The sequence below is a fragment of the Dendrobates tinctorius genome, unplaced genomic scaffold, assembly GCF_039654945.1.
Source record: "Dendrobates tinctorius isolate UK_male_01 unplaced genomic scaffold, ASM3965494v1 ptg000162l, whole genome shotgun sequence".
In the NCBI taxonomy this organism is placed as follows: Eukaryota; Metazoa; Chordata; class Amphibia; order Anura; family Dendrobatidae; genus Dendrobates; species Dendrobates tinctorius.
In genome coordinates, this window is record NW_027361829.1 from 23,518,765 (window position 1) to 23,531,981 (window position 13,217).

At 46.0% G+C, this 13,217-nt stretch overlaps 1 protein-coding gene across 2 annotated transcripts in view; it reads left to right on the forward strand.

Annotated features, from left to right (window-relative positions):
* The window catches only part of TRANK1 (tetratricopeptide repeat and ankyrin repeat containing 1), a 235,450-nt gene that overhangs the window by 188,386 nt on the left and 33,847 nt on the right, over positions 1 to 13,217 (forward strand). For both annotated transcript variants that reach the window (XM_073549901.1, XM_073549902.1), the window contains exons 14-17: positions 181 to 380; positions 3,697 to 3,834; positions 10,042 to 10,182; positions 12,938 to 13,094. In XM_073549901.1, the coding sequence (XP_073406002.1) occupies positions 181 to 380; positions 3,697 to 3,834; positions 10,042 to 10,182; positions 12,938 to 13,094 (636 nt within the window). The remainder of the gene's footprint in view (positions 1 to 180; positions 381 to 3,696; positions 3,835 to 10,041; positions 10,183 to 12,937; positions 13,095 to 13,217) is intronic.

Below are 13,217 nucleotides of genomic sequence, written 5' to 3' on the forward strand. Positions count from 1 at the left end.
GAACGTGCAAACCACCCTTGGGAGTAAAGGGGTTAAGTTGTGCATTATAGTTGTTAATGCCATTTATTCATGGATTCACTGTAACAAGTACAAAAATCGTTACACGTTTTAAGTAATTTCTAGCTGCTTATTTTGTGTTAATGGTCGGTGTGTCTTTTTTTCTTTTCCCTCTTGTAAAAGGCATTCTTCATTTAGCATCTGGAGTTGTGGACCTGCTGCAGTACTTTTTCCCAGAGTCATTTGATCGATTGCCACGTGACTGTGGTTTGTTTGATGGTCCAAAGCCAACGGTTCTTGATTCATGCTGTGTTAGTGATTTGGCAATATTATTACGCGGCAACAAAAGGAAGACACAACCAATAGAATTTGGAGCACACCAGGTTATAAATGATTAACATTAAGTATTTTGTTCATAATGTAATGCCTAGAAATATTGTTATTTGCAATGGTAATTTCTCAAAAGGTCATAAATGTGAAATTCAAATGGTATAGAAAAGCCAAAGGTGATATAAAACTTTTTAGAAATGTTCAAAACTATGGGGAGAAGTTACAGACTGGCATTTTAAAGGAGTACTCCGGGGAGATAAAAATGTATTACAATGTACATTCTTACTAAAACTATACAGGCTTAAATTCCTGTTCTTACATGTAACTTCATGTGATCTACTGCTTCTGAGTGTGATATCACGTCAGAGCGCTGCCTTTGCTCTCGAGTGCTTCACATCCCTTCTGAGATGCTATGTCATACATCAGGAGGCATGGCTTGCTGCTTATCCACATCAGCACCCTTACCAGTGCATATGGAGCCCACACATAGCCAGTCTCTCTTCACTCTCATTCTGCGAAGCCGGGCTGCACCTTCACAGCTTGTATACCACTTGTCAAGGAGCATGGAATGAAAGCTGGAGAAGCAGCAAGAGGGAAATGACAGGTCATATAAAAGCTTTGAAGGTGCAGCCTGATAGGCAATGCAGGATGAGAGTTAGAGAAGGAGGGAAGCAAACCTAAACCCACACTGGGATGAGCCTTGGTCTGAGCCATTCTCTTGCTTGCTTCATGTGGATGGCACATCCTCCGTCATCCACACAGGATCCACCATTGCACTCCTGCACATGCACATTTCTCTCTGCCCTGCCAATGGTAGAGCAAATCACTGTAGTGAGCGATTGGGGGGCACTGTGTGGATGACATAGGATGCGTCATCCACATGAAGCGAGCAGGAGAATGGCTATTGTAGGAGGAGAGGAGGCACCAGATCAAGTGGTATATTAAAAGGTCTTTTTTTGTGCTATGCAGAGGGGATTGGGGACTTGCATACAGCATACTAGAATACTGTGAAACAGGAGTGGTTGTACTTTTATTTTGGGAGAACCTGGTGGGAGATTCCCTTTAAATCAAGGAATGAAATTCTTATCCTTATTATGAAAGATATTTTAAGGGAACTTGTCATGTCCAGAAATGCTCTCTATGTGAAAAGATGGGGTTAATCTGCAGGTACCGTAAATACAATTTAGTCACCAAAATCGTCTAAAGTGATCCATTCTGTAACACTTCTTAATCAATACATCATTACTTTGGTTGCCAGTAATTTATCCAATATTGGTAACAACAAGAAGATATTATAGTTTCATTAAAAATTATAAACTTTATTTGAATAATATTAAAAATGATATATACAAAATAAGGTGCAGTAAAAAAAGGAACCAGGAACCAAGGATGTGCTAAATAATACATGGACAGCCAAAACACATTGATAACGCATCTATACAATGTAAAACCAGGGGGGTGGCATAAATTAGTTTCTGATGTGCAATGAAGTGCTTGCAAAATACTGTGACTTCCCACCCACCCTGAATACAGAGTATACTTGTAAGCGACAGGTAAATCCCAGTATCTATTAGAGACAGTTAATCAACATGCCCACGGTACCATAACCCACAATTGGGTATATACTTTGCTGCCAAACCAAAGCCACACTTAAGGAGCAATACCTGTCACTAAAGGCGCTGTCCCCGCACAAACGATGGCGTCCCTCTGCCCAGACGCGCATTTCGCTTTGCTTCTTTGGGAGGCGTGTCGGAGCAGGCGGCGTCCAGGGTTAAATACCAAGTACAGCCAATCGCAATAAAGCATTTAAACCGCGTCACAAGATTAAATGACGCATGCGTCTGCCATTGTAGCTCCTGTACTCAAATAGTTCCAGGAGTTTCGGTCACAGGTATTTCCCGTGTACGTCACCATGTAAAGACCAGAGACCCAAGAACTGGTGAGCCCATGGCTTGCGCATGCGCACATCCTGCACACTGTTAGAGACGATTACAAAGCCAGAAGGCTTAGGTAAGTATGTGGAATGTCACTAACTGAATGACCCAAATGGGACCAAGATTTTAATAAATAATGAGAACTTGTGTGTAAATATATAAAAAAAAAAAATGGGTACAAAGTCACAGTATCATGCACCCATCACTATGCCATTCACCTATACTAAAAATTAATGTGTTAAATAACCAGTGATAATTTGCATACCATTTCTTAAAGCCAGTTTCTGGCATATAAAGTGCGCAACAATAAAGTGAATACAGTGCAATATAAATATGAATATACTCTCTATGCTTCTGTGAGAGTACATTAATATACTATGATAACAAAGATCAATTGTGAAAATAAATTAAAAAAAAAGAAAGATAAAAAAAAGTACATAAAAGTGACAATAATTAAAAGTGCTACAAATACTATTAAAAAATTCACTTTAAAAATTATTGTGAAAAAATTCATGTAAAAATACACAAAAAATATGAAAAAGTATGAAAAAATAACACTAACAATTATAAATAACCCCATTACTTTTGTTACGAAAACACATCCACATTTCATCCACATGGTTCTCCCGGAACTATTTGAGTACGGGAGCTATAATGCGCCGTTTAATCTTGTGACGCTGGTTAAATTCTTTATTATGATTGCCTGTACATGGTATTTAAAATGCGCGTCGGGGCAGAGGAACTCCATTGTTTTTGCCGAGACAGCGCCTTTAATGACAGGTATTGCTCCTTTAGTGTGGTTTTGGTTTGGCAGCAAAGTATATACCCAATTGTGGGTTATGGTACCGTGGGCATGTTGATTAACGGTCTCAAATAGACACTGGGATTTACCTGTCGCTTACAAGTATACTCTGTTTTCAGGGTGGGTGGGAAGTCACAGTATTTTGTAAGCACATCATTGCACAGCAGAAACTAATTAATGCCTACACCCCCGGTTTTATATTGTATAGATGCGTTATCAATGTGTTTTGGCTGTCCATGAATTACTTAGCACAACCTTGGCTCCTGGTCCCTCTTTTTTTTTTTTACTGCACGTTATTTTGTATATATCATTTTTAATATTATTCAAATAAAGTTTTTAATTTTTAATGAAACTATTATATGCTTCTTGTTGTTACCAATATTGGATATATTATTGGCAACCAAAATAATGAGGTACTGTAAATGGTATTAAAATCATGTTATGATGCTTTATTGAAGATGCAGCTACAGGGAGAAAATGAATTTATATCCACTATGCGGCCACTCATTTCCAGCCATTGGGGCAGTGCATGGAGCAGTTGTAAAATTCCTAAATCACATGTTTGTTTGTTATAGCTGGACTTAATCAGACTTTATAAGTTAACCCTTTGCTTCTTTGCACTTGTTTTTTTAGGTGATTTTGGTAGTAAATGAAAAAGCCAAAGACAATATCCCAGAAGAATTGAGCCTTGCTCTTGTTCTGACTATTTATGAGGCAAAAGGCTTGGAATTTGATGATGTACTTTTGTACAATTTCTTTACAGACTCTGAGGTATACAGTCTCTCATTTAATGCACTTCTAAAATCTAGTCTAGAGTTTTTCATGTGTTTTAAATCAAAAAGACATGGACTGTACATCTTAAAGCATACAGTATAGCGTATTCTGGCAGTAGCCTCCTATTTATACTTCGTAAGATATTTGTTAATCGGTGATGCATGTAGTTTCTACTTTGTCTCATTGGGGGACACAGGTACTGTGGGGTGTATGCTACTGCCGCCTGGAGGCTGACACTAAGTGAAAAAAAGAGGTTAGCTCCTCCTCTGCCGTATACACCCTCGTCCCGATTGCGGGCGGAAACCAGTTCATGCTTAGTGTCCGTTGGAGGCACACACGTCTGTCTTTTTCCAGACTTACTTTTTTTTTTCTCAATGAAGATGAGACCGGGGCGACGGACCCTATTGAAAGGGTCCGACCTCCCCAAATCAACAACAGGCGAGCACGTGCGAGTGTCGCCTCCACGTATTCTCTCCTGCGACGTGGGACATGATGCCGGACTTAGCCCTGACCACCCTAAGGTTTTGAAACCCTAGGCTGTACAGAGGCACAAGCGTAGTCCGTGCGGCCCCCACTGCACCACCAATGCTAGACTGCGGTGCTGCAATGCAAGGCGGCGGACGGTCCCTCTCCTCATCCCCTGGAGGGAGAGATGGAGATAGGGTGACTGCACCGTCCGTTATGCGGCCCCCCCTCCCCTCTAACCTGAGTTGGAGCTGAAGGTGCCATCGGCCAATCTAGGCTGAGCGTGACTGCGTTCATCAGGTGGCGGTCGATCACCGGAGGGTTGCCTGGGAGGGCTCCTGCAGCAGCGTTCCACAGGGCTGGCGACCCTTAGCCCGTTCTCCTGAGATTCAGAGCAGTGCAGCGCCACTATGGAACAGCGCCATCACGTGTTTCCGGGGCGCCTGGGGCCTAGGCCTCTGTTAGCGGCGGGTCCGCCCCCCCTGCCACGGGCGGACATTGTAAATCCAGCCCCCGGCCTCAGCCGTCGCTAGGCCGCGGGCGGAAGTTCCGCCCTCCTTCGTCGCATCACTTCCGGGGGGCCCGCCCCCGTGGCCTGGACGGGCACTGAAGAAATTTAGCTCCCGGCTTCGGAACAACGCTAGGCCACAAACTGAAGTACCGCCCCCAGGACTCCTTCACCCGGCGGCCCGCCTGCAGCTGATACGTGCACATTTTTGAATTGAGCGACGCTCTGCGCTTCCAGGGGGCACAGGACTAGGGTAAGTACTACTCCCCAACCCCCCGAGAGGCCACGCTAGGTGAAACCGAAGAGTGCACACTCCCCCAGCGGTCTGCAGTGCTGATGCCTGGCAGATACAGCATGTCCGGGAAAGCTAAGATGCACACGTTTCTATACGCTGCATGCATCTCCTGTCGGTCCGCTTTTCCGCAGGCGCAGAGCAAGCGATTATGCGAAGCCTGCGATTCCGAACGTGTCCAGGAGCCCTCCCCTGCGACCGAGCCCAGTCTACCAAGTCCCCCGGAATGGGCTCTATCTCTGTTGCAATCTATGGCGTCTGTTATGAGAGCAATCGAGTCCCTTCGTGCCCCAGAGAGGGGCAGGGATAGTGGCTCGCCTGTCTTAGAGGGGTCCTCCACCTCACTGGAGCCTCCGGCCTGCAGGGGCCGCTCTCACTCCAGGCAGATGCGGGGGAAACGAACCCACACGGCGTCTCCCGGTCCATCCGGTGCCTCGGCATCCGTGAGTTCTGCTTCTCGCTCTCCTTCACCGGTAGTTGATAGCGAGCAAAGCTCACATTAAGAATCGGACAAACCCCTTGACCTAGATACCCCGGGTTACCAGGAAACAGTTGACCGCCTCATCGAGGCCATCAACCAGACTCTGGGGATTGAGGATGATTCCACCTTGACTTCAGGCTATAAGGTGTCATTTAAGCGAGTCAATCGGCCTCATAGAGTATTTTGCACTCACCCAGAATTTGAGGACATAGTGCAACGACACAGGGAGCTGCCAGACAGACGCTTCTCGGGCCAGAATGCGCTCGAGGCAAGGTATCCGTTTGCCGCTGCTCTCCGTAAAAGATAGGCGGAATCCCCAGCGGTAGATCCACCTGTGTCACTCTTGGCCTCTAAAACACTGTTATCCATACCTAGTAGTTCTTCTATTAAGGATCCCACTGATCGCCTCATAGAGAGCTTGGCTCGCTCAGTGTTTGAGGCATCAGGGTCAGCACTCTCCCTCGTTCTCGGCAACGTGGGTAGCCAAGGCCATGATTTCTTGGTCAGTCATTGAACAGAGCCTTGTAGGATATGGACCTACCAACAGAGGTATCAGTGATCGTAAATCAGATCGCTATGGCCGGAGACTACTTAATCAATGCATCTTTAGATGCGGCCAACTGCGCAGCACTTGCTGCCGCGAATGCAATTTCCATTAGGAGAGCTCTATGGTTAAGGACATGGCGGGCCGATTCAACGTGCAAGAAATTCTTGACTTCTCTGCCTTACCAGAGCGGCCGCTTATTCGGAGAGAGGTTAGATCAGCTCATCTCTGACTCCACAGGGGGAAAACCGTTTTCTCCCTCAACAGAGGGTTAAACAGCCGGTTCGTCACCAATTTCAGCCACGTTTCTGGGCCTTTCGCAACCCCGGGTGTACTGCAGCAACCAACTCCGCCGCTTCAGGTCGCCCCAACCAGGACGGAGATCGTCATGCCTCATATAGAGCAAACCCTTTGGGGATGATGTGCGCTCACCAGCCCAGGTCAAGGGGACCCAGGTCCCAGAGGTCCTCAGCCAAATGACTCGAGGCATTTGCCAGGTGACATCAGCAAGGTAGGCGGTCACCTACTCTGGTTTCGCCACGTCTGGCTCACGTCGCACACGACACATGGGTAAGAGAGCTGGTGTCCTCGGGGTACAAGATAGAATTTGACAGGTACCCCCCAAGACAGTTTTTTGTTTCCCATCCTCCCAAGGTAGATACCCGGGCAAGGGCTTTACTAAAGGCCATCGAATTGCTCCAGCACAACAGAGTCATTATTCCCGTACCAGAAAAAGAGAAAGCTCAGGGCTTGTGTTCCAACCAGTTCACGGCCCCCAAAAAGGACAGGACTGGCCCATTTTAGATCTGAAGCTCCGGAACAGATTTATCAGGATCAGACATTTCCGGATGGAGTCTCTCCGTTCAGTCATATCTGTCATGGGGCAGGGAGAATATTTGTCCTCTATCGATATCCAGGACGCCTACCTACATATCCCCATTTTCCCTCCGCATCAAAGATTTCTACGCTTCACCATCAACGATCTACACTTCCAGTTCGCAGCGCTGCCCTTCGGGCTAGCGACCGCCCCCTGAGTATTCACAAAGGTCATGGCAGTCGTCATGGCCATCCTGCACTCCCGGGGCATAGTCGTCTTACCTTATCTAGACGACCTCTTTGTCAAGGGCTCTTCATTTTGGGCATGTGAGGAAAATGTCAACATTACGCTAGATACTCTTTTCCGCTTAGGGTGGTTGGTCAACCTGAAGAAATCTTCCCTTGTCCCAGCCCAAAGGATTTCCTTCTTAGGAATGATCTTCGACACCTCCCGAGGGTTGGTAATTCTCCCTCGAGAAAAGGCCTTAGCTCTCCTGCAGTGAGTCCGGACGCTTCGCCAACCAGTCCCTCATACCATCCATTTCTGCATGAGGATCCTAGGGAGGATGGTGGCAGCAATGGAAGCGATTCTGTTTGCCCAGCTCCATCTTTGCCCCCTGCAGCACGCTCCCTTTTTTCAGCCTGGGACAAGAACCCATTCACGCTCGATCACCGGTGCCAGTTGTCCATGCAGGTCAGACAGGCACTCGGGTGGTGGACAATCAGGTCCTCTCTTCGTCAGGGGAAACCTTTTCCCCCAGACCATTGGCTGGTGGTCACAATCGATGCCAGCCTCCTAGACTGGGGAGCGGTTTTTCGCCATCACACGATCCAGGGACGGTGGTCGCCGCAGAAGGCACTCCTCCCGATCAACTTGTTAGAGATACAAGCAATCTGGCTGGCTCTGCAACATTTTCATCATCTGCTAGCAGGCCAACCCGTCCTGATTCAGTCAGACAACGCCACGGCGGTGGCTTACGTAAATCATCAGGGGGGCACCCGCAGCAGAGCAACCATGCGCGAGGTGGGGCACGTTCTTCACTGGGCCAAGAGGAACGACTCGGTGATATCGGCAGTCCACATCCCGGGCGTAGAGAACTGGGCGGCAGACTTTCTCAGCCGGCAGGGTCTTGCGTCCGGGGAATGGTCACTACACCCCGAAGTCTTCCGGCAAATTTGCCAACGGTGGGGAACTCCGGATGTGGACCTAATGGCCTCCAGAGTGAACGCCAAGGTGCCAGCATTTGTTGCTTGGTCCCGAGACCCGCAGGCGATCGCCGTGGATGTGTTGGTTCTGCCATGGAGCCAGTTTCGCCTCCATACCTATTTCCCCCACTGCCACTGCTTCCGACAGTCATCAAGAAGATCAAGGCAGAAGGGGTTCCAGTGATTCTACTGGCCCCAGGCTGGCCCCGTCGGGTGTGGTACACAGACCTAGTGGAGCTACTCGCCGACGTTCCCTGGCGGCTGCCAGAACGCCCAGATCTGCTTTCCCAGGGCCCGATCTTCCACCTGAACTCAGTGGCCCTGTGTTTAACGGCGTGGACGTTGAATCTTGGATTCTGACCCAGGCGAGGTATGGGTGCGAGGTGGTTGCTACAATGGTTAGCGCCCGGAAGCCCGCCTCAGCACGAATTTACCACCACACCTGGAAGGTTTTCTTCTCATGGTGTCGGGACCATGGTTGTTCTCTGCTGAGATTCTCTATTCCCCACATTTTGGCCTTTCTCCAGTCTGGCTTAGACTCAGGTTTGGCCCCAAGTTCTCTCAGGAAACAGATATCGGCATTATCCGTCCTGTTCCAGCGCAGGATTGCTACCAATTTGCAGGTAAAAACTTTCATCCAGGGAGTCTCCCACTTGGTATCTCCCTATAAGGTGCCTATGGACGCCTGGGACCTTAACCTGGTCCTAGGTGTTCTGCAGGAGGCACCGTTCAAACCGCTACAGGATGTCTCCTTGTCGTACCTTTCCTGGAAGGTGGCATTCCTCGTAGCTATAACCTCAATCAGGCGGGTCTCCGAGCTGGCAGCTCTATCTTTTCGAGCCCCGTTTCTGATTTCCTACAAGGATAAGATGGTTCTCAGGCCAGCTCCTTCCTTTCTGCCAAAGGTCGTTTCCTCGTTTCTCATTAATGAGGATATTGTCTTGTCCTCTTTTTGTCCGGTATCAGTACACCGTGTGGAAAAGGCACTTCATACGTTGGATCGGGTGAGAGCTCTCAGGAGGTATGGGTCACGGACGGCACCCTTTCGTCAGTCAGATGCGCTGTTCGTGCTCCCCGAGGGTCGCAGGAAGGGACTCGCTGCCTCAAGATCGACCATAGCTAGGTGGGTTCGTTTGACTATTCAGGAGTCTTACCGCATCAGAGGCGCATCGGTTCCAGCAGGGATCAGACCACACTCTACTCGGGCAGTGGGCACCTCTTGGGCTCTCCGGCACCAGGCATCGGCGGAACAGGTTTGTAAGGTGGCAAACTGGTCCAGCCTACACACATTTGCCAAGCACTACAATATACATACTCATACTTCAGCGGACGCGAGCCTGGGTAGAAGGATTCTCCAAGCAGCGGTGGTGCACCTTTAGACAGGAGGTGCATGTAGCTTGGATCTGTGAGTCAACATCACACCCAGGGACTGCTTTAGGACGTCCCACAGTACCTGTGTCCCCCAATGAGGCAAAGGAGAAACATGGATTTTTGTGATAAACTCACCGTAAAATCCTTTTCTCTGAGACGCTCATTGGGGGACACAGCACCCACCTTCCTAGCCAGTTGGCTCTTGTTTATTTTATTTTTTAATATGTATTTATAAAACTTGGTGGGTTTTTTTATAGACATGTTGTTACCTGCATTAAGGTTGTTTTTGTCTCATGTTTGATCTCCTACTGCTTTTGCACCAAACTGGTTTCCGCCCGCAATCGGGGCTAGGGTGTATACGGCGGAGGAGGAGCTAACCTCTTTTTTTTCACTTAGTGTCAGCCTCCAGGCGGCAGTAGCATACACCCCACAGTACCTGTGTCCCCCAATGAGCGTCTCGGAGAAAAGGATTTTACGGTGAGTTTATCACAAAATCCATGTTTTGTGCTTGTTTTCTTCAGGCTTCCAAGGAGTGGAGAATAATTTCTTCCTTTAATCCAGCACCTTTAAAACAACAGGGAAATCAGCCTCTTCTAGAAGTTCCTTTGGAGAATGCTTGTAATTCTGCTCACAGACCATTGGATGATCCACAAATGCACAAGGTACACTTTATAATAACTAATTTGCATTATAAGCCTTTAGTATTGATTATAATGCCAAAAACTATCCGATATACAGTCATATGTTAAAGTTTGGGCACCCCTATTAGTGTTAACCTTTTTTTCTTTATAACAGTTTTGGTTTTTGCAACTGCTATTTCAGTTTCATATATCTAATAACTGATGGACTCAGTTATATTTCTGGATTCAAATGAGGTTTATTGTACTAACAGAAAATGTGCAATCTGCATTTAAACAAAATTTGACCGGTGCAAAAGTATGGGCACCCTAATCATTTTCTTGAATTGAACACTCCTAACTACTTTTTACTGACTTCCTGAAGCACTAAATTGGTTTTGTAACCTCATTGAGCTTTGAACTTCATAGCCAGGTGTATCAAATCATGAGAAAAGGTTTTTAAGGTGGCCACTTGCAAGTAGTTCTCCTATTTGATTCTCCTATGAAGAGTGGCATCATAGGCTCCTCAAAACAACTCTCAAATGATCTGAAAACAAAGATTATTCAACATAGCTTTTCAGGGGAAGGATACAAAAAGTTGTCTCAGAGATTTAACCTGTCAGTTTCCACTGTGAGGAACATAGTAAGGAAATGGAAGAACACAGGTACAGTTCTTGTTAAGCCCAGAAGTGGCAGGCCAAGAAAAATATCAGAAAGGCAGAGAAGAAGAATGGTGAGAACAGTCAAGGACAATCCACAGACCACCTCCAAAGACCTGCAGCATCATCTTGCTGCAGATGGTGTCACTGTGCATCGGTCAACAATACAGCACACTTTGCACAAGGAGAAGCTGTATGGGAGAGTGATGCGAAAGAAGCCGTTTCTGCAAGCACGCCACAAACAGAGTCGCCTGAGGTATGCAAAAGCACTTTTGGACAAGCCAGTTACATTTTGGAAGAAGGTCCTGTGGACTGATGAAACAAAGATTGAGTTGTTTGGTCATACAAAAAGGCGTTATGCATGGAGGCTAAAAAACACAGCATTCCAAGAAAAACACTTGCTACCCACAGTAAAATTTGGTGGAGGTTCCATCATGCTTTGGGGCTGTGTGGCCAATGCCGGCACCGGGAATGTTGTTAAAGTTGAGGGTCGCATGGATTCAACTCAGTATCAGCAGATTCTTGACAATAATGTGCAAGAATCAGTGACGAAGTTGAAGTTACGTAGGGGATGGATATTTCAGCAAGACAATGATCCAAAACACCGCTCCAAATCTACTCAGGCATTCATGCAGAGGAACAATTACAATGTTCTCGAATGGCCATCCCAGTCCCCAGACCTGAATATCATTGAACATCTGTGGGATGATTTGAAGCGGGCTGTCCATGCTCGGCGACCATCAAACTTAACTGAACTGGAATTGTTTTGTAAACAGGAATGGTCACAAATACCTTCATCCAGGATCCAGGAACTCATTAATAGCTACAGGAAGCGACTAGAGGCTGTTATTTTTGCAAAAGGAGGATCTACGAAATATTAATGTCACTTTTATGTTGAGGTGCCCATACTTTTGCACCGGTCAAATTTTGTTAAAATGCAGATTGCACATTTTCTGTTAGTACAATAAACCTCTTTTGAATCCAGAAATATAACTGAGTCCATCAGTTATTAGATATATGAAACTGAAATAGCTGTTGTAAAAACCAAAATTGTTATAAAGAAAAAAGGTTAACATTAATAGGGGTGCCCAAACTTTAACACATGACTGTAAGGAGTAAAGGAGGCGGATAGAAGAAAAACAAGTCGCTGAGTGTTGCTAGTTAAAAATGTGAATGTGAGAAAGTGATACCTGAAACAAATCCATCTGTTGAACAGTGGTGTTGAAAGGGAATCTGTCACAAGGTTTTTGCTACCTCGTCTGAGAGCAGCATGATGTGTAGGCAAAGGGAGCCTGAATCCAACAATGTATCATTTAGATTACTGGGTGCAATGGTTCTGACACAATCAGAGTTCTTATATACAGTATAACATGTAGCAAAGCTCAGAGAGCTAATCCTGCCGACGCCGGGCTCTGTGTTTACATTGTCTGTAGGCAGTGAGCTGCTTACCACAGGAGGGAGCGCAGTTGGACTAGGTCTCACTCTCTGTTGGTGTCCCAGCAGTGATAATATCCTGGTGATAAAACCTTCATTATAAGTTAACAACAGCACACAGCTTGATATGTGACACATCGCTGAATTTAGTATTTTAACCTCTACATTATGCTGTCTTCAGATTACCGAGCAAAAACCTTCTGACAGATTCCCTTTAACCACTTACTGACGTGGGACATACTGGTACATCATATGCTGGCTCTGACTTTGATGCTTTCTCAGAAACTGAGCTTGCATTGTAGCTGGCAGATGATGGCTGCGTTATTCAGAGGTTATTCCCTTTAGTGAGATGGGAGATGGCAGTTATACTGAATAGATTCTATGTAGACTGATGGGAGGAGCTCTGATTGTAGCTCCTCCCTCCTCCTGTCCACATAGAATCTTATCAGTAGCAGCCACCATCTCCTATTTCAGTATTTTCAGCAACCTGTACATTCATATCAAAAGGGAAGAACGTGCTTTATATCCTTGGACAGGTAGGTAGGCAGTAATGTTAGTATTTTGTTTTAAATGATCTAACATATTTTACCTTTTTCTTTGGTTTTTTTTTTTAGGTTTTCCTTTTCATTTGTAACTAATTTTGTGTTTTCATTGCACTATTCACAGATTGTAGTGTTTTAAACTAACTTCTCATTGTTCTAATGTAGATGCTAAATGGAGAACTGAAACAACTGTATACAGCTATAACTAGAGCCAGAGTTAACCTATGGATATTCGATGAAAACCATGAGAAGCGAGCTCCTGCATTTGATTACTTTGTGAAAAGGAATTTAGTTCAGGTGGTCCAGATAGATAAAAACAAAGGTGCGTTAATGCCGATATTATTGCTGCTGAAATATTGTTTTGGAATCTATAATAAAATGGATTTGGGATTGGGGGCTGGGCAATTTTGCCTAAATTAAAATGTCAAGGTTTTTTTTTTTGATC